General features: G+C 53.1%; 2 protein-coding genes and 1 long non-coding RNA gene across 3 annotated transcripts; 1 reads left to right on the forward strand and 2 right to left on the reverse strand.

Moving 5' to 3' along the window:
• Positions 1-903: 903 nt before the first annotated feature.
• LOC122152526 (titin-like) lies at positions 904-2,578 on the reverse strand. Its single transcript, XM_042784909.1, has 3 exons — positions 2,534-2,578; positions 1,886-2,177; positions 904-1,184 (listed from the first exon to the last, which is right to left on the reverse strand). The coding sequence occupies exons 1-3, from the start codon at positions 2,576-2,578 to the stop codon at positions 904-906; spliced, it is 618 nt and encodes a 205-aa protein (XP_042640843.1).
• Positions 2,579-4,065: 1,487 nt separating this feature from the next.
• On the forward strand, positions 4,066-5,005 carry LOC116962697 (M1-specific T cell receptor beta chain-like). The gene is made up of 3 exons (XM_032997311.2): positions 4,066-4,108; positions 4,274-4,603; positions 4,689-5,005. The coding sequence occupies exons 1-3, from the start codon at positions 4,066-4,068 to the stop codon at positions 5,003-5,005; spliced, it is 690 nt and encodes a 229-aa protein (XP_032853202.1).
• Positions 5,006-17,818: 12,813 nt separating this feature from the next.
• LOC116962703 lies at positions 17,819-22,281 on the reverse strand. The gene is made up of 3 exons (XR_004407738.2): positions 20,503-22,281; positions 19,557-20,383; positions 17,819-18,849 (listed from the first exon to the last, which is right to left on the reverse strand). It is a non-coding gene; the product is annotated as an uncharacterized LOC116962703 (long non-coding RNA).
• Between the last annotated feature and the right edge of the window lie 522 nt (positions 22,282-22,803).

A 22,803-nucleotide genomic window follows, 5' to 3' on the forward strand; every position in this document is an offset into this window, starting at 1 on the left:
CCCGGACACCCCCCCGCACCCCCGGGCACACGGCGCCATGGAGCCGGGACGCTGCCAAAGCCCGAAGCTCTTTATTTCACTCTCTTTGGTAAAGCGGCTGGAGCAGCCCCAGCCGGAGCGGGGGGGGGGCACGGTGATGCCGGGGGGGGGGCACGGTTCAGGCACAAGCTCTGGGCTTGGGGTTGTCGCCACGTCGGGCTGCGGGTCACACTCTGGGTCCTGCCGGAGCGGCGAAGCTCAGCTGGGCGTATGTCAGCTGTCCCTGCGGGTGACGATGCCATCAGGGCCCCCCCCAAGCCCCGCACCCCCCAATTTCCCCCCACTCCGGCAGCAGCGGGGCCGTGGCTGTCCCCTGACACCCACGGTCCCCGAGCAGAGGGGACAGCAGCCTGGGGGGTACTCACTTCATCCTTCTGTGATGGAGGTGGCACAGGCTGGTGGCCTGGAGGGGACAAAGTGGGGGGATGTGTCCCCAGTGTTGGGGGGGAGGGGGGGACGGTGGGGGAGGAGGGATGATGGAGGGGGATGGAGAGGGATGGGGGGGTTGGAGAGGGATGAAGGGGGAGCAGGGATGGAGAGGATTTGGGGATGGAGGGGGCGGAGGGAGTTGGACAGCACATGGGGGGACAGCGGGGGACACGGGGGGGATGCCACCCCCACGCTCCTTACCCACGGGCGAGGGGCGGCGGAGCCAGCGGGCGCTGAGGCAGAGGCTGAGCAGCAGCAGCACCACGGCCCCAGCCAGGACCCAGGTGCCGGGGGTCATGCAGCTGCCTGGGGGAGAGGGGCTGCCTCGTCCTGCCATCCCCCTGCAGACCCCCAACATCCTCCCCCATCCCCCTCGAGCCATCCCCACGGCCTCGGTTTCCCCAGGAGTGACCCAGCTTGGGGGGGGGTTCCCCTCTACTCACCCAGGGACCCACGCAGCTCGGCGCTCCTGCGGACGGGGGGACCAGAGGAGTTGAATTGCACCTCACAGAGCCCCCCGGCCCCCCCGGCCGTGCCCATGGGGCTGAGGAGCAGCTTCCTGCCACCCCCCAGCCCCAGCACCTTCCCGGCCCCCCCCTGCCAGGAGACAAGGACAGGGCCGGCGGTGCCACCCACGGCACAGACCAGGTTTGAGCGGGTGGGGGGGGTCCCGTGGGGTGCCAGAACCCGCACCCAGCTGCCGGCCTTCCAGCTGTCTGCGAGAAGGAGAGGGGGCTGCAGCGAAGTGGCGGGGGGGGGGCACGGATCTGGTGTGGAGGGGACGGAGGGCATGGAGGGGATGGAGGGGTTGGAGAGCGATGGAGGGGATTGAAAGGATGGAGGGAGTGGAGGGGATGGAGAGGGATGGAGAGGATGGAGAGGGATGGGGATGGAGAGGGAGGGAGGGGATGGAAAGGATGGAGGCGGATGGAGAGGATGGAGGGGATGGAGAGGGATGAAGGGGATGGAGAGGGTTGGAGAGGGACGGAGGGGATGGAGAGCGATGGAGGGGATTGAAAGGATGGAGGGAGTGGAGGGGATGGAGAGGGATGGAGAGGATGGAGAGGGATGGGGATGGAGAGGGAGGGAGGGGATGGAGAGGGTTGGAGAGAGACGGAGGGGATGGAGAGTGATGGAGGGGATGGAGAGGGAGGGAGAGGAATAGAGACGATGGAGAGGATGGAGAGAGATGAAGGGGGTGGAGAGGGATGGAGGGGATGGATAGGAGTGAAGGGGATGGAGGGGATGGAGGGGAATGGAGAGGGATGGGGGGTGGTGGATGGGGATGGAGGGGACAGGGGATGGAGCAGGACAGAGCGGGTGGTGGATGGGGACGGAGGCTGCTGGAAAGGGACAGGGCAGTGGGGGACAGCAGGGGCCATGGGGGTCCCACCCCCCAGTGAAGCCGCCGTCCTACCTCCCACCAGCAGCGCGGTGCTGCAGCTGAAATTCAGGTACACAGGTTTGCGAAAGGCGCACAGGTAGAGGCCGGAGTCGTCGGGGCGGGCGCTGGCGATGTGCAGGGTGACACTGTGCTGCTTGAATGTGCAGGAGAACCCCTCTTTGGTGCTGCTCGTGCAATCCAGGACCAGCTCAGGTCCACCCGTCCCACGCCGGTACCAGGACACTTGGGATTTGCTCTCCAGGTCTCTGACCTCGCATTCGATCTCCACCAACTCCCCAGGCTCCACAACCAGGACGGGCTGGGGCTGGCACAGCCTCAGCAGGGCTGCCAGGGCTGTGGGGACCAACCGGGGGCTCATTCCCCCCCCAAACTCCAGCCCAGCCCCACCGAAACCCCCACCGCCTCCCGCCCTCAGCAGCCAGTTGCTCCAAAAAGCCTGGAAATCTCCCCCAACCAGTGCCTGGCTGCTGTCCCCCAGCCCTGGTCCCCACCACCCACCCAGGCAGAGCCAGAGCAGCCCCGCGGGGACCCACGAGCCCCTGGCTGCCATCGGTGGTTCCTCCTCGGAGCTGAGTCCTTCCGCAGAGCTGCCACTGCTGCAAAGAAAAAACACGGGTGCCCCGGGCAGCGACACCCCCCCCACCCCGCTGGCCTCGTCACCAGGGACGTGGCAGCCGCTCGGCCACGTGCCGAGTCCCGGAGCATCGCTGGCAGGAGGGTCCCGGGGGTGGGATGCTGCTATGTACACCTTACCCTCACCCCCTTCCCTGGTTTCAAAGCCTCGTAGCAAAATTTGGGGTTTTTTTGGAGCACCGTGGGGGAATAAACCCACCTGGGCGACGCTCTGTGCCAAAGGGATGATGAACCCCCTGTGAAACCCCCGAGATAGAGAGAAAATCTTTTCTGGAGGCAAAACCTGAAGAGATGCTGCAGGTCCTGAGCCAGGTGCTGCTTGGCACCAGGCTCAACGGGGGAAATTTGGTGGGGTTTAAGCATTTTGGGGACTTGGGGGGGGGGGGATGAAGACAGTCCTGGCCAAGAGAGAACTGGGGCTGGGTCCACCCTCCTGACCCCAGCGGCGTCCCAAACACGCTGAAATCACAGAAATCCCATCACTGCTGCTGTTTTTTGGTCAATCCCTGGGAGCATTTGATGGAGAGTCTCCCCCAGCCACCCCTCAGCTGCCCTCCCCCCCACCCCAAAAGGCCCCTCAAGGGGACTAAAAATGGCAAAGCCGTTCCCAGCCCCCAGCCCTGCTGCTGCCTTTCCTGCTGCGGTTTGGCACATCAGGCCCTCGGCCAAACCGGCACCTAAAAACATCATAAAGCCCCATTGCTGGGTGGGGGGGGAAGGGGTTTGCTGTCAATAAACCCCACTGAAGTGACAAAACAAAGCAGCGAGGCTGACCGCAGCCACCCCCAGCTCGAGCAAAGCCTCCGGCTGTTGCAGTCGGAAAATATATATTATATATTGCATTAATTATATACAGGTCTCTCACTGGCCCATGCCATGCTCCGGGGGCAATTCCCGGCAGCTCCCATGAGGGAGCTTTGGGAAATCCAGCCCAAAGACCAAAACTGAGCAAAACGTTTTTGCCTGGGTGAGCAGAAAAACCCCGGGGTGATGAAACCCAGGGCTCCTCGGAGAGATGGGCAGGGGGATGAAAACCACCGTTGCAACACGGAGGTGGAATTAAAATCAAATTTTTCAAGCAAGACCAAGTTGCATGGTTCCCTCCTCAAATTCCCTCCACTGTTCCCTCCCTAAAATCCCCCTTTCTTGCCCCCTCAGACTCCCAAACACCAAAGAAAGCCCCAGGCTGGTGGATGAGCTGGTCCCTGCGACCCTCAACCCCTCCCTGGCACCACCCTGTGCTAAACCCAGCCCAAAAGGGTCACGTTGGTGGGGTCCAGGTGACAAAGCTGCCGTTTCCACCCAATTTCCGTCGCCCGTGGAGGCGGCTGAGGCTGGAAAGCCCCACGGTGGGGGGGGATGACACGTGGGAGATCCCCCCATGCTGGCTGGGGCAGGGCCAGCTCCTGGGGTGCCTCCTCTGATCATCCCTGGGGCGTGCGGCTGCCCAAAACGCTGGGGGAGCTTCTCTGTCAGAGCCCCCCCAGCTTCGGGGGGAGAAACAAATCACCCTGGACAGCAAAATATCTCCCAGGCAAAAGTTGGTTTTTTTTTCCAGCATGTCCTACGGGCTCCTGGGGACCCTCCTGCTCCTCCTGCCAGGTACGTGCCCGCTCCAGAGATACCCCAAACCAGGTGAGATTTGCTGAAGTGGAGTTCGGTGTTTTTGTTTTGTTTTGTTTTGTTTTCCCAAAAACATTTTTAATGCAATATCTTGGAAAGCCTGAAGCGCAGAAAATCTAACTCAGGGCTGCTCCCCCTGTGCAGGAGCTGCCTCGGCAGAGGAGAGATGGGTCCAGCAAAGCCCACGGCAGCTCTGGGTGCTCCCCGGAGAGACGGCAGAGCTGAGCTGTCGCATCTCGAACGGCAGCGGGTATGTGAACTGGTACAAGGAGGAGCTGGATGGCAGTTTATACTGGATTAAACAGAGCTTGAGTTGCTGCTCTCCAGTGGGAAGATACTCAGCGAAGCAGGAAGATCAGCAGAATTTTCCCCTCATCATCAGCCCCACGCAAAGGGAGGACTCCGGGGTTTATTACTGCAGCTCCATCGATTTCCACCCCATCTTTGGGGATGGGACCAGGCTCATTGTCACTGGTGAGTGCCCGGTAAGTCACCCGGCGTCTGGGGACATCCCCGGGGAGGTCTGTGCCACCCCCCAGCATCCCCATTCCCTCTTTAGCTGCCACCGAGCCCGAGCTCTCCATCCTGGTGCCCGTCGATGTGGAGGAGCCTGGGCAGCCCCCGACTGACATCCCCCTGCTCTGCCACCTCCACAACGTCCCTCCCGGCTGGGACACGGTGCGCTGGCAGCCCAGCGGGGAGGTGACAGAGGTGACAGCGGTGGCCACGGGCGAGCACGGTGTCCTCAGTGCCTGGAGCATCACCCGGGTCTCGCCCGAGCAGCGGGACGGGACCGTGTCGTGCACGGCCGTGGAGAACAGCACGGGCACGACCCTCAGCGTTGCCATCGCCAAAGGACTCAGAGAGGGTAATTAATCCATCCCCCCCACTCCCCTGAGGGCACATCCCAGCCTCCATCCACCCCCTGCGTCCCAATTCTTCCAGCCTTCCCTCATTTAGGAACTCCCTGAACCCCAATTATTCCTTACCAAGATACATTTTGGAAATTCCTCACCCCCCCACCCCCCCCCCCCCAAATCTCCATGCTGGGATCTCCCTGCACTGAAAGGCTTTAAGCCTGCAGGCGCCCCCCTTGCACAGTCTGAACCCCCCCTGTTTTGGGGGATGCTCAACCCTGACCTCCCATTTTGGGGGATTCTCATCCCAGAACCACCCCCCTCCCCACCCTGTTTCGGGGGATGCTCAGTCCCGATTCCCCATTTCAGGGGATGCTCAACCCTGACCTCCCATTTTGGGGGCTGCTCAGCCCTGATCCTCTATTTTGAGGAATGCTTGGCCCTGCTCCCCCTGTTTTGGAAAATGCTCAGCCCAGAATCCCCCCTGTTTCAATGGCTGCTTGGTCCTGATCCCCCATTCCAGGGGATGCTCAGCCCTGACCCCCCATTTCGGGGGACGCTCGTCTCCCCAGACTGACCAACCCACGTTCTTCCCCCTCTATTAACTCTCCTTTTCCCCCCACTCCCTGCAGACGGCTGCCCTTCCTGGCCGCTGGCACTGGGGCTGCCCTGCCTCTCCCTCCTTCTCCTGCTCCAGTTGATCATCCTGCTCCGCGGACGGCGACTGGCCAGAGGTGACCCCCCCCCAGCAACCCCCTCGTAGCCCCTTCACCCCGGCTCTCTCCTCGCCTCCCCCAGCCACCCACACACCAACCCCTGAGACGCACTCGGGAGGTAAAACCACTTCCTCCACCCCGATGTGAAATAAATTCATTTATTTATTGCATCATAACTCTGCTCTGGTCAAAATACAACATCCTCAAATTCCGAATTTCCTCCGGAGTTTCACTGGAAGAGGAGAAAAACTCACCAGCCTGGTGTGAAAATTCACTTTTGGGTGTAACCCCCCTCCTTGCCCCAAAACTCTCTTTGGGGGAGCGCCGCAGCTCCCCAGCCTGAACCCCAGCCCTCTGCACAGCAGGAGCTGCTCAGAAGCTGCTTCAGAAAGCATCAAAACTGGGTGCAAGTCTGGGTTAGACACAAAATATTTCATTTTCTGAGTCAGAGGGACCACATTTGCTGTCACTGGCACCGGATCCCAGCATCACTTGCTCAGTCTCACCCAGGGGAGATAAAAAACCTTAAAAGCTTTTTTTTTTTTTTTTTTTGCTCCACACCTCCTCAAGTGCAAAAGGAGGTTTAATAACTCCAGTTTTTGCTTTCTTTTGCAGACAGATCCACGCTGGCGAGGTGCTGAAATGCCCCTGCCCAGCTCTGCCAAAACCACTGTCCACAGATGAGTTAAAAAAGAAGAGAAAAGGGAAAACTAGGAGAGTCTACAGGATGGGAGCTGGGTGGGCACGGCCCCTTGTCGGCCGCAGTTCACAAACCTCCATCAATAACTTGCAAATTTGCCCTGGGAATAGTTTGCAAACTTGCCAGAGCTTTGCAAAAGCCAGGAGGATTTTTTTCGGCGTCATCTTTCCCAATAGGATTTGAGCACCAGCCCTGGGAAAATTCCCTTCAGATATTTTCTAGCCTCTTGGGAAGGGCTTTCAGCACAATTTTTATTTTTATTTTTATTCATTTTTAATCTCAAAGGCAAATTTCACAGCTGCTCGTAGACGGTATCACACGCGAAGCGCCCAGAGAGCTTCTGTCAGAGATCTTTCCCAGCTGACATTCAAACAAACGCTCTGGAAAAAAATGCCAAATGCTCCAAAAAATGCCAAAACGCTGGGTGGGTGCTGAGGGCCGGCGGGGAGGTGGGGTGGGACCCGCCAGCGCGATGTCACCGTCCCACCGCCCCGACCCTGCACCTCCACTTTGGGCGGCCGGAGCACCTCCGGCACCTCTGCCATCCCATTTTCCCCCTCCTGGGGCAGCGGGGCTGGGTGGGAAAGAATTTTTCCTTTTTTTCCTGCTGGATTTCTCCACTTGGCTTGGAGGAGGAGGAAGGCTGTAAGCACCGCGGGGAGGGAGAGGATGCTCCGTAGCAACGAGGGGTGGCGTAAAAATAATAAAATTCCTGATTCCTGGGTAACCAGCGGGTTGTGCCTGGCGGCAGGCTGTACAGCAGCCATCAGAAATTGCCGTTAAAGAGGAAAAAAAGCTTTTTCTAAGTTCGGGAATTAAGCAAAACCGTAGCACAGCCCCTTTTCTCCTGATTTTGCAACCCCACGATGCGCGATGAGCAGCTCCTCGCCTCGCTCCGAGGCTGCTCCCGATTTTCCCGGCTGCTCGGTGCCCCCCCCGGCTCACGGGGGGGGGTCTGTGGGTGCTGGGGTGCTGTTGGCACCCCCGTTCGGGGCGTTGGTGCCCCCGGTGCTGCAGCCGGGGGGGTGTTTCGGAGGGGAGGGGAAGGGGTGGGGAGCCCCCGCCGCTGCTCAGAGCCCTCGAACGCACCCGGGGGTTCACGCCGCTGCTCTGGGTGTGATTAAGAAAGGCAAAAAAAAAAAATAAAAGACAACCAACCGCCTGGGAGCCACGATTCTGGGACGGGCCACCCGGCACCACATCCCGCAGCATCCCCCGGCCGGGGGGCTCAGCTCCCCGAAACCCGGCGCTGGGGCAGCGCGGGGTGAAAAATCCCTCGGGCCTCACGCGGGGGGAGAGCCCCGGGGCGGCGCGGGGGGGGGGTCCACCTGGGAAAACCAGGAAAAGGGGTTTATTTCCTTTTATTCTACTTCATTATTTTTTATTTTATTATTTACTCATTTTAATTTTTTTTAATTTTACATTAATTTTTTTTTGTTTATTTTACTTTCTTTAATTTTATTTTTAAAAAACTTTTTTTATTGTACTTTTTATTGACTTTTTGCTTTATTTCACTTTCACCTTTTTCTTTATCTCTCTTTACATTTTACTTTATTTTACTTTACATTTACTTTTTCCTTTATTTCCCTATTTTTTCCTTTCACTTTTTCTTTACTTTTAACTTTATTTCACTTTCACTTTTTACTTTATCTCTCTTTACATTTTACTTTATTTTACTTCACATTTACTTTTTCCTTTATTTCACTTTCTATTTACTTTTTCCTTTATTTCACTATTTCCTTTTTCCTTTATTTCACTTTTTACATTTATTTCATTTTTTCCCCTTTATTTCACTTTCCCTTTATTTACTTTTACACTTTACTTTTTATTTTATTTCGCTTTTTATTTTTTATTCTATTTTTTCAAAGCATTACTGCTTTAAACCCACGCTTTTCCCCTTTATTTCAAAGCACCTGAAGTACCACGCTCCCCTTTCCCGCTCTCCCCGGCAGAGCCGCGCGCCCCGGTCGGCCGCAGTTACCAAAGCTCGGGGAAGGGCAGGAAAGGTTTATTTAGAGTAGACAACTCCCGCGAAGAGCCCGGCTGGCAGCGAAGCCCCCCACTCCCCGGCAGACCCCCGCGGGGAGGGCAGCTCGTCCCACCTACCTCTCGGCCGCACGCGGCCCCTCCGGGAGCGGGAAAACCCCCGCGGCAGCCGGTGCTGGGGGGGATGGATTTGGGGGTTCCTTCCCCCATCTCCTCGTCTCCTCCAGCAGAACCACCAAACAATGTCCCCTCCAGCGACTTCCGCAGGAATCCTGCTAATGTCATCTGCTCGGGCTCCACTCATTGTTAAGGGGAGAGTTTTATTGACCGGCTGGAGTTTTTTAATTTCCCTTCCAGTTTTGTTTCCGCCTCTTAAAGCTGGGAAATGACTCGCTGCATCCGAGAGCGGGGGACGGCGGTGAGCTCATCCCCACCTTCGTCCTCAAAACGTGAAACCCGGGCGCAGGGTGTGAGCCCCGCAACGCAGCTCGCCGGGATGCTCGGAGCATCCCTGGGATGCAGCACCCTCGGCACCATGAGCCAGCTTTGCCAGACCTTTCCCAAAATCCATTTTTTTTTTTTTTTTTTTTTTTTTGGATTGCACGTCAAGTTTTCCCATGTGAAAGGCATCACTCCCACACTGCTCAACCTTTTATGGTTTGATTTCAGCACGTAAACTTTAATAATTAAAAAACCTGAACAACGACCCAAAAAAAAAAAAAAAAAAAAGTACATAAAAGTACAGAGATTGTGCAAAATAGGAATTAGGTTTTGGGAAAGGAGCATGGGATTGGAGATGGAAAAGATGGTTTCACTGCTTTTTTGGCTGCTCTTTGGGTCATGTTTTCGCTCTGTGTTGCAAGACATGAAAAGCGAGTAAGAACAAATGTAAGAGGGAAAAAAAAAAAAAAAAAAAAAAAGGGAACAAAAATAGAACGCTTTCTTTTTCCAGCCAGCAATACGATGCAGAACGTGCCCCAGCCTTTCCCAGTGGTCCCCAGCCCCCCAGGAGCGTCCCTCACGCCGTGAGGATGCTCGAGCCGGGCACCGGTGGGTTCGCAGCCGTGAGAGAGTGGCAGAGGTTGGGGCAAAGGGTTTGTTTCCCCCGCTTTTGCCCCCTTCTAACGCGTTTCATCCAGCTCTCTCAGCCCCATCTCCACGCTGCAGGTACTATATATTTTTCTTTTCCAAGTTTTTTCAAGTTTTGCATCATCGCACCCAACCACGAGGAGCTGTTCTCAGCCCCAAGCCAGCAAATCCCTTTCAATTCAGACTCCAAACCGGCACGCCAAGAACTTTGTCTGTCCAACCCCATCCATTCCTCTAATAAAAGCCGCCACCCCCCTCGTAAACCTTCCTTGCCCCTTCCCTCCTCATCACTTTATAACCACAATATTTTAACTCTTTCACAGCTCGACATCTCCCCACGCTACCCAAGCGCCTCCGGGCTGAGCCAGCAGCCCCAGCCCCGGAGGGATTTGTCCCAACAAGATCAGATTTCTGCTTGGGTTGAGATATTGAGTTTTGATGTTAGTTTTGTGGGTCGAGGGGAGAGTTTTGGAGATATTCACTTCCTGCCTGCTCCGCCGCTCAGCATTCCTCTTGCGCTTAACCCTTTGCCAAGCATCTCCCTACGGAGGGGAAAAGCCCCAGGAGGCTGCAAACTATTTTTAGGAGGCAGTTGGAAAGCTCTTCGGTTGGGTCCTCTCTTAGCTGAAAAAAAATCTGCCTTTGGAAATCCTCGGCTTAAAATTGATAGGCATCCTTGGCTTAAAATTGATAGGTATCCTTGGCTTAAGATCGATAGGAATCCTTGGCTTAAAAATCGTCGGGGATCCTTGGCTTAAAATCGTCGGGGATCCTTGGCTTCAAATCATCGGGGATCCTTGGCTTCGAAATCGATGGGAATCCTTGGTTTAAAATTAGTAGATATTCTTGGATTAAAATTGGTAGACATCCGTGGCTTAAAAATGAGCAGCACAAGGATGAGAACGTTCCCTGCTGCTGCCCGGCTGCTTGCCCCGTGGATGCCCGCACCCGTCCCACCGCAGCCAGTGGTTTTCCATCCCCGCCTGCAGCCCGTGCCCCCCCCTTAGTCTCAGCTCAGCACAGCTGTTTGCCATTAAACTCCCTCACCCCACTGAAAAATTCGCTTCCGTTTTCTCATCTGCGAGAGGAAACTCCCGAGCCCACATCCCGTGGGGGCAGGCACCCACCGCGGGAGGCGGGGGCGGGCGCAGCCCCTGGGTCCGCGGAGGGGGAGCATCCTCCTCCAGGCATTTTGCTGGACAAAACTGAAACGTAGGGCTGGGAAAAGATTTTTTAAGATGGGGAGAACGTGCCTCGAGGGCAGGTGGCTAAAGACAAGGCGAGAGCAGGGTCTGCACCTCCTCCCAAGGTTCTCCCATGTTCAACCACCCTCCTGGCTGGCAAGGGTTCTCTTTCCAGGTGAATCTTCCCGGTTGTGAATTTCTTCTCATCAGATCTCAAAATACAGCCCCTCTCTTACCTTCTAAGCCTTACCTTGCTTTCTCTCCACTTGCTAGCATCCATCTCCTACACCAGAGCAAAGAGCCCCCAAAACGTACGGCCAGCCATCAGGCTCTAGAGACCGCCTGGGAGAGGAAACTGTGTTGGGTGATGTGTTTTTTTTTGGTTCCCACAAAAACTGATTTTTATTGCTGCATAAACAATAAAGTAAACAGCCACCTCTGCACACCCCGGGGTGTGCAGCAAACCCGCGGTGGCGAGCAGCCCCCGCCACACGCTGCTCGGGGACTGATTTTACACCAGCCTGGTCACACCTAATTTACCTCCTGCTCTTTCTATTCCTCTTTTGCTTCACACCCCAGTTAACACCAGTTTCCACCAGCATCACGTGATATCAGAGAAGGCCCTCTGCACCGCCACCAGCTTTTCCCAAAAGCAGATGTTCCGACCCAGACTGGGAGCCCAGGGAGCTGTAAAAGTTCTGCAATCCCCTCGGGTTAAATTAAGGTGAAACAGCACCAAACGAACGGTTCAGATGTTTTCCTTGGGGTAGAAACAACTTAAACTTGGAAAAGGATAGTAAGCAATGTAGTCTCTTACTGATAAATCTGTAATAAAGAAAAGAAAAGAAAGAAATGGAAAGGAGAGGAAAAGAGTCTGGTTCCCCACCCCAGGTTCCAGCATTGTCTCAGGTCCAGAAATCCTGGGTGGGGGGTGCAACCCCAGCAAATCCCACGATCCCATTTCCATGAGAGACGAGGGGAAGGTGGAGCACGAGCTCTGCGCATGCGTTGAGGGGCAACAGGGTGCATCAACCCCCTTGTCAATTGAGTCGGTGGTCGTGCTCACACACACCCACCCCCCCACCCCCACCCCCCCTTTAATTTTTCCTCAGTTTTTGCTTAGGTCCATCAGGTGCCAGTTATTTATGTCTCTTATCAGTCTTTTACCCCGAACATCTGGTTTCCCTCAGTCGGCGTCTCCTCCCTTCGAGGGTACTTTGTGATATGAAGGATTTTGGCACGGGAGCCGCGAGGGCGCGGGGACGTGAGCCCTTCGACACACCCGGTGCCTCCGTGGGCGGCGTTCCTTGGTCAGATCACACAGGCCACAGTTTGTCGTTGAGGCTTTCTGTGTCGATGAGCGCTCAAGGCATTAATTCCTTCAGTTCCTTACAGCAGAAGAGCTGGATTTTGTTTTCCTCCCCCATTCATCTTCCAATAAATGTTTTCCTATTTTGTTTTTATTGTTAGAGGGGAAAGGAAAATACGCAGCTGATGCCAGCACGTACCAAGGCACCACACCCTGCGGATGCAGCAACAGGAGCGACCCTAAACACCGAGTGTGGCTCCTAAAGCACCCCGAGCTGGGGCACTTCTATCTGCTATAATATAAAATAAGCCCATGACCGTTCGCATTTCCTCTTATAGGTGGAGAAACTGAGGCATGGGAAGGTGAAACGAAGCCAAGAAAAAAATCCCCCAAGAGTTTAAGGGAAGTCAGAAACTGAATCTGGCTCCCAGTCATCATTTCTGCCTTTGCCTCTTAATCACCGCCTTTTCTACAAGAAGGCTTTGCTGTGAATAACTCCTGTTATAATCCATTCTAACGTAATCAAAACCATCCTCCCTCGATTTGCGAGCTCATCCAGCCGCACTCACCCTCCCCGGGGAACAGCTTCCCATGATTTGCAACTCAGCCATCGGAAAAGTCTTTGCAGAGGGAAAATATCCTCCATCGCTGGAGCGGTATCACGGGCATCGCACATCTCCTTGCCCACAGAGGACAACCGCTAGCCCAGCCTGACACCGGCACCGCTCGGCAAATTGCAGAAAAATCTTTGAGCGCGGAGGCTGCTCGGTCCAGCCCTCGCAAGAGTCATTTCCTGCCTCCTCGGGGACGACTCAAGTAATTCCCGAGCAGCAGCGCTGAGCCGCACCAGCAGACGACACCGAGACATAGGATGACAAACTTTTTAACTGCAGCACTCTTGGTCCTTCATTTTTTGCTGGGTAAATATGTTTCTCTGGTTTTCCGGCTTGCAATTTAATTTTATCACACTGCTAAGTGCTGGGCTTGGCTGATTTCTGTGCTTCTGCACAGCATGTGGGGTGATGTCTCAGGGGTTGAAAGGTCTTGGGGTGTTTGCTTGGTGACAGAGAGCAACAAAAAAACAACAGGGGAAAATGATGCAATTACTAAAAGTTGCAATAAAGTGTGTGCTTGCAGAATACAGCCTGTGCTTGGGAGAGTAGAGTCTGATAATTAATGTTTTCCATATTGCATTCAAAATAATTTGCATTATACAGCTGGGAGCTATTAAGGGAGATAGATATAGGCAAGGGGGGGGAAAAAAAGAAAAAACAAACCGAACCCAAACAGGATTTCCTGAAGTGTTAGCTGGGCACTTAAGAGATGTGGGGAGACCAAAGTTGGGGCAATTGAGGGAGGAAAACCACAGCGCTGGCAGCGCCTGGGAAAGACGAGCGGCAGCTCGAAGCAGGAATCTGAAGCTAAATATTGCCGAGCACGTGTGCAATGAGGGAACGCTTCTGGGAACATGAGAGGGCAGGCAGCCCCAGCCGAGGGGGGGAAATGGGAACCGGTGGCTGCCTGCGGCTCCACCGTGCCCGCCGCCCGCCCGGAGCCTTCCTCCTCCTCTACCCGTGCTGGAGGAACGAAGCCAAACGCAAAACATCACGCGAGGGGTTAAACGCGGCTGCGGGGGGCAGGGGGGGGGAATTTCCAGATGGAAGCTCTTTGTGGCAATCCAACTCTGCTGTTATTCTTAGCGTGGCTCCAGTGTAAATACAACGGCCAACTCTGAATAACTTTCTCAGGAAGCTTCGTGCGTGGGATAATGTGCCCCAGAGTTTACGCCGCCAGAGCCAAAAAGGACAGAGCATTTTCGAAGGGCGAGCCAGGGAAGGTGTGGGGGTGCCTGGGCGCACACTCCGCCCTGCAGCTCCCCATTTTGATCCCAGTTTCCCCCAAAAACTCGGGATGGGGATAAGACGGGTCGAGGCGTTTCCCACCGCGATGGATGAGGCTGCGCCGCGTCGCGTCCCGCAAAGCCCAGGCTCCTTCCCCAGGGCTTTGGTGCCTGCCCAGGAATCTTTAGGCTGGGTCACTCTTTTCAGATGATTTCCTAACGAGGAGAGTTTTGGGATCTGGGCTTCCCGCTCAGCCCGCTGCCAGCGCCGAGAAACTCGGGGCTACGTTAGGAAGTGGTGGGAAGTTTGAGAGAGGGGTACCTGGAGCTACGGCTGGCCCCACGCACAACTAATGGCATCATTAAAGTTATTAATAGTAGAACTTACATCAGGATTATAATTGATATTATCTGAGTATATATGAGTATTAAAATATCGATATTATAAAATTCTTATATTGTTGTACAAGTAGCCTATTATATTATTGTGCATCTTATATTATTGTATGAGCATGCAAGTATTATAATATTAATATTCCCAATTAGTCTCCTTTATAAGACACCCCAACCCCCCCCCCCCCCCACATTGAACACTGTATTTGGAAAAGGGAAACGAGTAACTTGATAAGACCTTGACAACATCACACGATACAGAAATCTATTTATAGTGGCTCAGCCCTAAGGAAACACGAGTCTTCTTTGGGAGCTTTCAGTGGTTTCACAGCAAAAGGCACGTGAGGAATAGAGCAGCCGGGGCGGTGGCTGAGCAGCGGCTCAAAATGCACGAAGCAAAGCTTTGAGATCCACCCCAAAATAAATCTGGGGTGCAGGAGCACGGTTGGAGGGCTGCATTACTGCATCTCCTTCCCCCGGTACATCTGCACTCAAAAGAAAGGGAAAAAACCCACCTGGGACAAGCTCTGGTCCGGTCTGCAACACGATACCTGTTGCTGTGAAATCCCTGATTTAATTAGGGGCCGGATTGCAAATCCATTACTCCCACCAGGGAACAGCTTTTGCACAAAGTGCCAATAAATCAATGGAACTACCCGTGTGAAACCAAATCCAACCGGCTTGATGCGAGTCTCTGCTGACGGTGCCAGATGATGAACTGTTCATTTTTTGTTTGTTTTTAGGGAATGCTGAGATAGGAGAAGAAGAGGAGATAACAGAGTTTTTATACGACTACGCATCTCATTTCAGTGAGAAATTCTTTTTCTGGGGTTTTTTTTTTGATCATTTTATGCAGGCTGCGTGAGCAAGCTGGAATAACTGGGGTTGGAAAGGATGCTGGGAGGTCTCCATCCAGCCTCTGCCAGGCAAGATGAGGCTTTCCCACATGAATCAATGCAAAGGCACCGAGAAGCCACTGAATCAAGTCCTCTGCAATTATAAGTAACCCCCAAGGGACACTGAGCCCATCCCACCCCCCTCTGTTGCCACTGGCACAGACCTCGGCACCCTCAATCTTTAATTTAAGCTAAAAGCTCAAGGCTGCCTCGGACAGCGGAAGGAAACTGAAGGGCTGCTGTGGCCCAAGGTCCTCGCGGCATTGGAGCTTTGCAGAAATACCCGTAGGAAAACGGAGCTGAGGTCTGGGGAGATGCTGCTTCCACGAAGCAAGAGGCTCGCTGAATCGTGGCTGCGTGGGGATTCATTCGCGTGGCTGGTTACAGCCACCACGGGTGCTCAGACAAAGCAGCAGCAGTGTGTTTTTCCGAGTTATTCAGATTAATTTGAATTAATTTGGCTATTCAGAAGGGAAAAGATGAGCAAGAACAATGTCATGACATACAGGTGGGACTCATCTCACCTAACGCTGGGTGATGTGCCCAGAGCACAGGTACCCCCGACCCCCTTCAGTGTCAGTGGAGAGAAACTGGTACCCAGTATCTCCACCGACTTGAAAAGGAGCTTCTGGAGACTCTCTCAGATGGAAACATTTACCTCAGGAACCTCCGACATAAATGTGAATCGCCTGTAGGAAATACGTGCCCTAACGCTGAATGGGTCTGACCACCATAAATTAAGTGATTGGACAAGGGTGGTGTAAAACCTAAACCAACATTAAAAGCAGAGTTTTTCTGGAGTGGTTCTGCCCCTGGTTGTTCCGGTTACCACCTCAAGTTGCACCTCGTTGAGCTAAAAAGGTTTTTGAGTTGGCCTAAGAGTCAGAGAGAACCCCAACAGCTGCTCCTGGGCAGAGATTGGCTTTGATCTCTGCAGCAGTAACAGGCTCCTGCACCTCGCAAGCAAACTCGGCCCCAACCCAGGGAGCCTCTAAAATTCATTTCCAACCTCTGGAATCGATGCTCAGTGGTACTATAATGGCTTGAGTGGGTAAGACGCCTGCTTGGTTACACTAAGTATTAATACAGACTCATCAGAACAATGCTTTCATTCCAGGTGACTACTTATATGCAACAGTAGACTATTATGCTGACAACACCACATTAATACCCACCATGTACTCCTATGAGGTGAGTCGGACTTTCTCTTTGTGTTTCCCCAAAAAAGGGGGGGTTTCCTTGATGAAACCACTGTTGCAAGAAATAAATGGATTTAAAACATTGATTTTAAGTCACTGAACAACTCAAATGAGTTTGGGCATGCAATAGCTGTGATTAGACTGCCATGGATTTATTTTGCTATTTTGCACTGAAGGTTAGAGAAAGGGAAATTCCCAGTTTCCCTAATTAAATATTATCAGATCCGTCCCAATGAGGGATCCCTCTGGATACAAATTAATTCTGTGTTGTGGCATCATAGGTTATTCCTTTTCCTATACATCTACCCAAGCACCATCAGGACTTTAGGGAAGGGATTTGCAAAAGAGGATGCCACCCCCCAGGTTTCAGCGATGGATACGGATAAGGATGCTCCAGGGCACTGCGGTGGCTTCTCCCCCGCGGAGAAGTCACCAGGGATAGGTGGGAAGGCAGAGGAGCTCGTCAGGACACGAGCTCTGCCACTGGGTTTTAGCACATTAAAAAGAAGCAATTCTTGACCAATTTATTTTCGTCGACTTGCCAGGTGTTTCAGGAGTCGACGGGATCACCCCTCCAGTGTCACCTCCCCCTCGTCATCCTCCTCAGCCTCCTGGGTTTCCTGCTATGACTCCCGGTGCTCCTCCTCAGAAGGTACTAAAGCCCTGTAGGATTTAAGCACTCACTAAAAGCATGTCTTTAAGCCAGCAAAATTCATCCCTTTCTAAAGCAGCAGCAAGCAGTGCTTTGTGGCAACTTTTCAAAATAATTAAAAAAAAAAAAATTCAACATTTTGGGCATCCAGCCGCAATGCTAGGGACTATCAAAGAAACTTTAATTGCTACTCGTGACTTGGAAAAGGCATTTTAGGGTATTTTTCCAAAGCACCCAAGTGACCTCTTTGCTTTCAGGCTTCAGGGGGAGCTTCAAGAGTGTGAACACCCCTTTGGTACCCCCTGGCCCAAACTGGGTCTAGGCCCCCGGCACTTCTGCTGCTCAACCACCCAAATCCCTTTTTTTTTTTTTTTTTTCCAGAGCCTGAAGCTCACTAACATCCCAGGTGCACATGAAATCCCCGTCCCGCCACAAGCGCGTCTTGAAACACAATAGGAGGACGTGGCAACCACTTCCTCACCTTTTCCCCTCGTTTCAGACATGATGGCTTTGATGAAGAAAAGCATATCGTCACCGCGTTGGAAATTACATCCTCTGAACAAAGCGGTCACTTCTGTTTTTAGTACAGTTGTGACTTCATGTACAAAGTTTTCAATAGATGGATGGTGCTGTCCCAAGCCATAAAAGTTGTGCAAACACTTAAGTGCTTTGTAATGACTAGGTTCTTTCCTATTTCCTATTATTCTATTGTAAATATGAACTCCTGCCAATAAAATTACTAACAATCAGGATTCAGTCTCTAGCATGAAGCCACCAACTCCCTCCAGGAAAGCACAAGAACTCCAGCCCCATCCACCCCTGAGCTGGGTTCCTTCTGCCCCAATTCCCCAAGAAAACCTCAGCACCCTGGGGACTGGATGCAGATTTTGCCATGTCCCATCTTCCCAAGCCACCACCTTAAATGAGGCTGTTTTGGGACAAACCCTCCACATCATCAACCAGAGGAACAGGGATAACAAATGCAAGAAACTTGTACAGTGACCGTCCCATCAAAAGAACCTGTTTAAGCATCTAAACCCATAAAACACAAGCTAATAGCTACCTAGGAATTGCAGGCAGAACTTTTCCACTTAGGCTTTTTTTTTTTTTTCAGAATTGCTCTTAATACTATTGGTTTTCTAGAAACACCAGCAAAATCTGAAGTGCAATGAGAAGTTGGACAAAAACCAGCCCCTCCAACCAATACAACCCCCACCAGCTCCCCAGGGAGAAGAGACTGTGCCAGAAAGAGGGTTTTTTTGGTCAAGAAGTTGGGAGTTTAGAAGGCTCCTCTTGGCCCAACCGGGGAAAAATATGCAATCCCACACTCTGTGTGTCTACACTGCTTTTCTTTGGAAGAGTTATGGGGAAGGAAGAGCATCAAACCTGATCCAGGTGCACTCACGTAGTCTTGGAGCTCCTGCAAGTCAACGGAGGTTGAGTCAACCCAACAGGCAGAGCTCATGGTGGTCGCGGCCGCACAACCCCCGGGGCTGCAGAGCTCCAAACTCCCCCGGGCACACCTCCAGAGCCCCCGGGAGACATTCCCCGGTCTGCCGGAGCACGTACAGCCCAAACCCACCCATCTCCTCGACACCCACAGAGCAGCGGTGCCGCGGACGGTGCCGTCACCGACCAGTCCCTGCCACCTCACACCCCGGCTTGCGGGGTTATCCAGGCTCCCAACCTTGGAAAGTAGAGATAGTTTATTTTCTAGGGAAGCCAAAAGGCTCCGAAACAGGGCCAGGAGCTGCTGAAGGGAGCGAGGTCTGAACGTGCTGCCAGCCAGTGCCACCTCCTGGCTCCTCGCTGCTATAAAAGTTGAGAAAAAATGCTGAGCTTTGCCTAGAAGAGCTCTGGAAAATAATGTCTGAACACACAGCGTTGAGATTTGCAATCCTGCAATGAAGAAAAAATTAAGGGAAAGCAAAACACACGCATGAGGCTTATAATATGCTGTTTACTCATTAAAATATATTACTAAATAATTACTGGCATCACTACTCAATGGTGGTGTTCCTGACACCCAGGGATGGAAAACCACAAACCCTTTCTAGAAGTGTGAGACAAACCCAACCACACAAAGTTATTTAATGTGAAGACATACAGAGTACCCCAAGTTTATTGTCCAAACCCAGCTTAGCTTTATAGCTCACTTCAAGACCAGAAGGAAGAGCCAAAAATTATATTCAGTGTTCAGGATAAGGTATGTCCTGACCTAATTACAACTAACGATGTATAGCTGGAAATGACCTTACTGCTTTGCCTAAAGCTGATATTATTCATCAAAATCTCTTTAGTTTATAAATGCTCTTTTTTTCCTGCAACACTAAATGCATTTTCCCACAAACACCAGTTCCTGCTGCTGGGCTCTGCTCCAGCCAGACCATCCTTGGCCATCCCCAATGCTCTGGGTTCAGCCCGGGGAGCTCCAACTGGGGAAAAACCCAGGTTTTCTGTTACAGGATCCGCAGTCTTGCATATGATACTAAGAGTGAGCAAACGCACTTGTCTTAGTGAAAATATTAAGCATTTAAGATGTTATTTTAAGTCTTTTCCTGTAGAAAGGCACACCTGTGTTTCTAATAGGAAAACCAAAATCTCACCCGGGGTCCTTTCGACGGTAAACCCGGGAGCTTTTCCTCAGTCCGCATCCGAAGCCGGGGGTGAAGCCATCCTCCCTGCACTGCGTCCGGACGCTTTCCCAAGTTGCTTTCCCAGATTTACCCTTTTTTTTTTTTTTTTCTTACTGCTCGTGCAATGCCCGCCCGACCCTCAGCTCTGCAAGCGGCCGCCCAGCAAACCTCCAGGGGATAAGCTGCTTTAACACAAAGCGGATTTCCCTCCGCTTTTGAAAACCTTTCCCAGTTATCTTCAGGCGAGAAGCAAGCAGAAGGTCCCTCAAGGTCTCTGGTGTTTTCCAGCAGCACCTTATCAAACGCTCCGCGAAATAAATTGTGCTGCGCCCGGTCTTAGCGCGATTCCCAGGATCCGGGTGCAAATCCCAGGGGAGCTGCAGCCCACGGGGGCTTTGCGAGAGCCGGGGAGGGGGCAAGACCTGGAGCAGGCGTCGAGGCAACTCTGCTCTCCCCCTGCTAGCCCGCAGGGGAGGGCAACCACCTTTTTTTGGATGCATTTAACACGGTCCAGCCTCAGAAAGGGCATCCAGCCCCCCGGCGACCTGATGGATGCCAAAAAATAAAAGGGTCTGGGATGGCCTTAAGGGCTTGTTTCTCGCTCTGGGTGTTGACGATCCTGATTTTTGCCGAGCGCTCGTAGAGAAGCCACCACAGTGGTCTGGTTTCACCCCCCAAACCCACCAGCGGCGCGCACGAAAACGCACACGACTACGGAAGAGCAGCTCGAAGCCGCCCTCCACAGGGCCAGCGAGGAGGTAACCGGCTCCAGGGTTTGCAACCCCCTTTTCAGAGGCCTGTTAAAGGTGAATTTGTGCAGATTTATACAGTAACTGATGAGGGCTGGGACTGGTCTCCTGCATTTTTTTAGCCCTAAGTGATTGTTTTCACTCAGTGTCCCGGTATCAATACCAACCTTATGTCAGATCTTAAAGCCCCAGCAAGAGCGACAGCGCCGAGAGCACATTTCCATCAGCATCACACAGAGCAACTGGATCTGAAAAAAAAAAAAAAAAAAAGGCATAATTCTGCTTTTATTCCTTAACTCTGCCATTTTTCTTCCATTGCCTTCACGACACGCCGCTCGGACCAGGACTCTCACGGCAAACAGGCACGGGACGAGGCGTGAGCCCAGCGCCCGAGGACACAGACTCGCTGCATCATCCGACCAAATACACAGATTTTTTTTCTGGCTAATCAGCAACGTTAGAGATACTTTGTAGGTTCAACCCTGAAACTCTTTTTTTTCCTGCTGCTGTCCAGAAGCAGACACCAAATTCTAAAACAAATGTGGGTAACACCGATTCAGGAGAATTGTAGACTTGGTTTAAACCCCGCAATATAGGCGAGGCACGCGCCAAGTACAATTCTGCACTGGCAGAATATTGCCGGTATCAAATCCTGCCTCAGCTCCCCCCCCACAAACTTTTATTTCCAAATGTCTATTTTTAAGCAATGTCAGGAATCACAAAGCAATTTCAGTTTTGGACCAAAGCGATGCTCTGCCCTTGGTGCCACAAGCAGCTCTGCCCCAGGTTCCCCCCCCCCAACAAAACCACCCCTCATTTTTCCTACAGCCATGGGTGACTTTGTATTCAAGACCCCCTAAAATAAAATACCTTCCAGACCAAATACGGCACGGAATTGGCAAGAGTCAGTCTTTTTGACCCCATTTTTAACCCCTTCTCAAATAACCAGAGAAACAGACTGGCTGAACTCTCACTATTTGAGCCTGAAACAGGAAATATTTTCTCTGCTCAGTTTACACAAAGCAGAATAGACCAGCAGATTCCCATGTTGATTTTTTTTTTTTTTTTTTTTTTTGTTCTGCCACTGAGTTGCCAGGACATCTCCGGCTATTTGTGTCTCCAAGTTAAAAGAATTAACATATAAATATTTGGAATTACTTGTCTAGGAGGGACTAAAACTTCCAGCCTGGCAAAGCCTGGACTGAACATTAAGGATATTGGTGACTTATGGGCACGGTCTGCGGCCGCTGAATTCTGTATTTTAAATATAGAAATATTATTTAAGCACCAAGGAAGTTTCCCATGTTTCCAGAAGTATAGAACCCACGTATATCCACACAGAGGTGCCTCAAAATTGAAGAATTATGCTATTACACAGCTGTTTGCTCATTCACCTACCTTCCCCTACACACCCTGTACGTTTGCAAAGCTGCCCTCGTGCATATTAACAAAAAATAATGCAAATTAACAGAAACAACGGCCTCTCCTTCTGCCACGGGGGGCTGTGGGCAGCCCAGACTGAGATTTGGCCAGACCCAACAGGTTTTGCTTTGGCGTTTCATCGTTCCCTGCACGTTTCCCTATTCGGGGTGTTTTTACACCTTTTATTTGTGGCTTTTTGTTTTTGTTTTTTTTTTTTTTTTTTGCAATTTTAACCGCAAGGCCTGTGCAGCCATTGGTGGGGAGACACAAACAGGGCAGGGACAGCCCAAGGCCCAGAGCTGACCCTGTTGCCATCCAGGTTTTAACTAGAGCATGGAGCAACACCCCTTGCCCCGTGGAACCAGGCATGCAAAATCCCCCACGCAAAAACTTCTCCGCAGTAGCCCACACAACAAAAACTCGGGGCAACCTCCCGCCATGAAACTGGGCGGGTAGCACCCACCGCGCAGCCCTGCTTGCAGTCCACCACGCGAACCCTCGTGCAAAACACCCCCCCTCCCTCAGTCAAGATCCCACGCGCGAACACCCCCCCACACACACACTCGCAAAACGCGGCACGGAGCCTCATCCCCGTGCTGAGCGGGTCGTGCAAACCTCCACGCGCAGCCCACCCCAGCGCAAGAGGGCATGCAAACCCCCCCCCCCCCCGCCGCCGATCTCCCACTCCGTGCAATCGGACACGCAACCCTCCCACGCGCGGCCCCCGCCCCACGCGAGCGAGCGCGCAAAACGCCGCGTGCAAAGCGCCGCTTGCAGCGGCCATGTCATTCCTCCCCCCCCCCCACCCCGTGCAACCGTCCCCGCTGCGACCGGGCGTGCAACACCCCACGCGTGACCTCCGCATCGCCACGTGCAAAGGGGGCGCGCGCGGCTGGCGGGAACGCGCCCGCGCGCACCCAGACAAACCCCGCCTCCTCCCCTTCCCCCCCCCCAACCCGGCCTTTAAAAGGTCGCGCCGCCGGACGGGCAGCGCGGCGAACCAATCGCGAGGCGCCCCCCTCGGCGCGGCGGGGCCAATGAGAGGG

Source organism: Tyto alba, unplaced genomic scaffold, assembly GCF_018691265.1.
Source record: "Tyto alba isolate M040663 unplaced genomic scaffold, T.alba_DEE_v4.0 Super-Scaffold_8, whole genome shotgun sequence".
Lineage (NCBI taxonomy): Eukaryota > Metazoa > Chordata > Aves > Strigiformes > Tytonidae > Tyto > Tyto alba.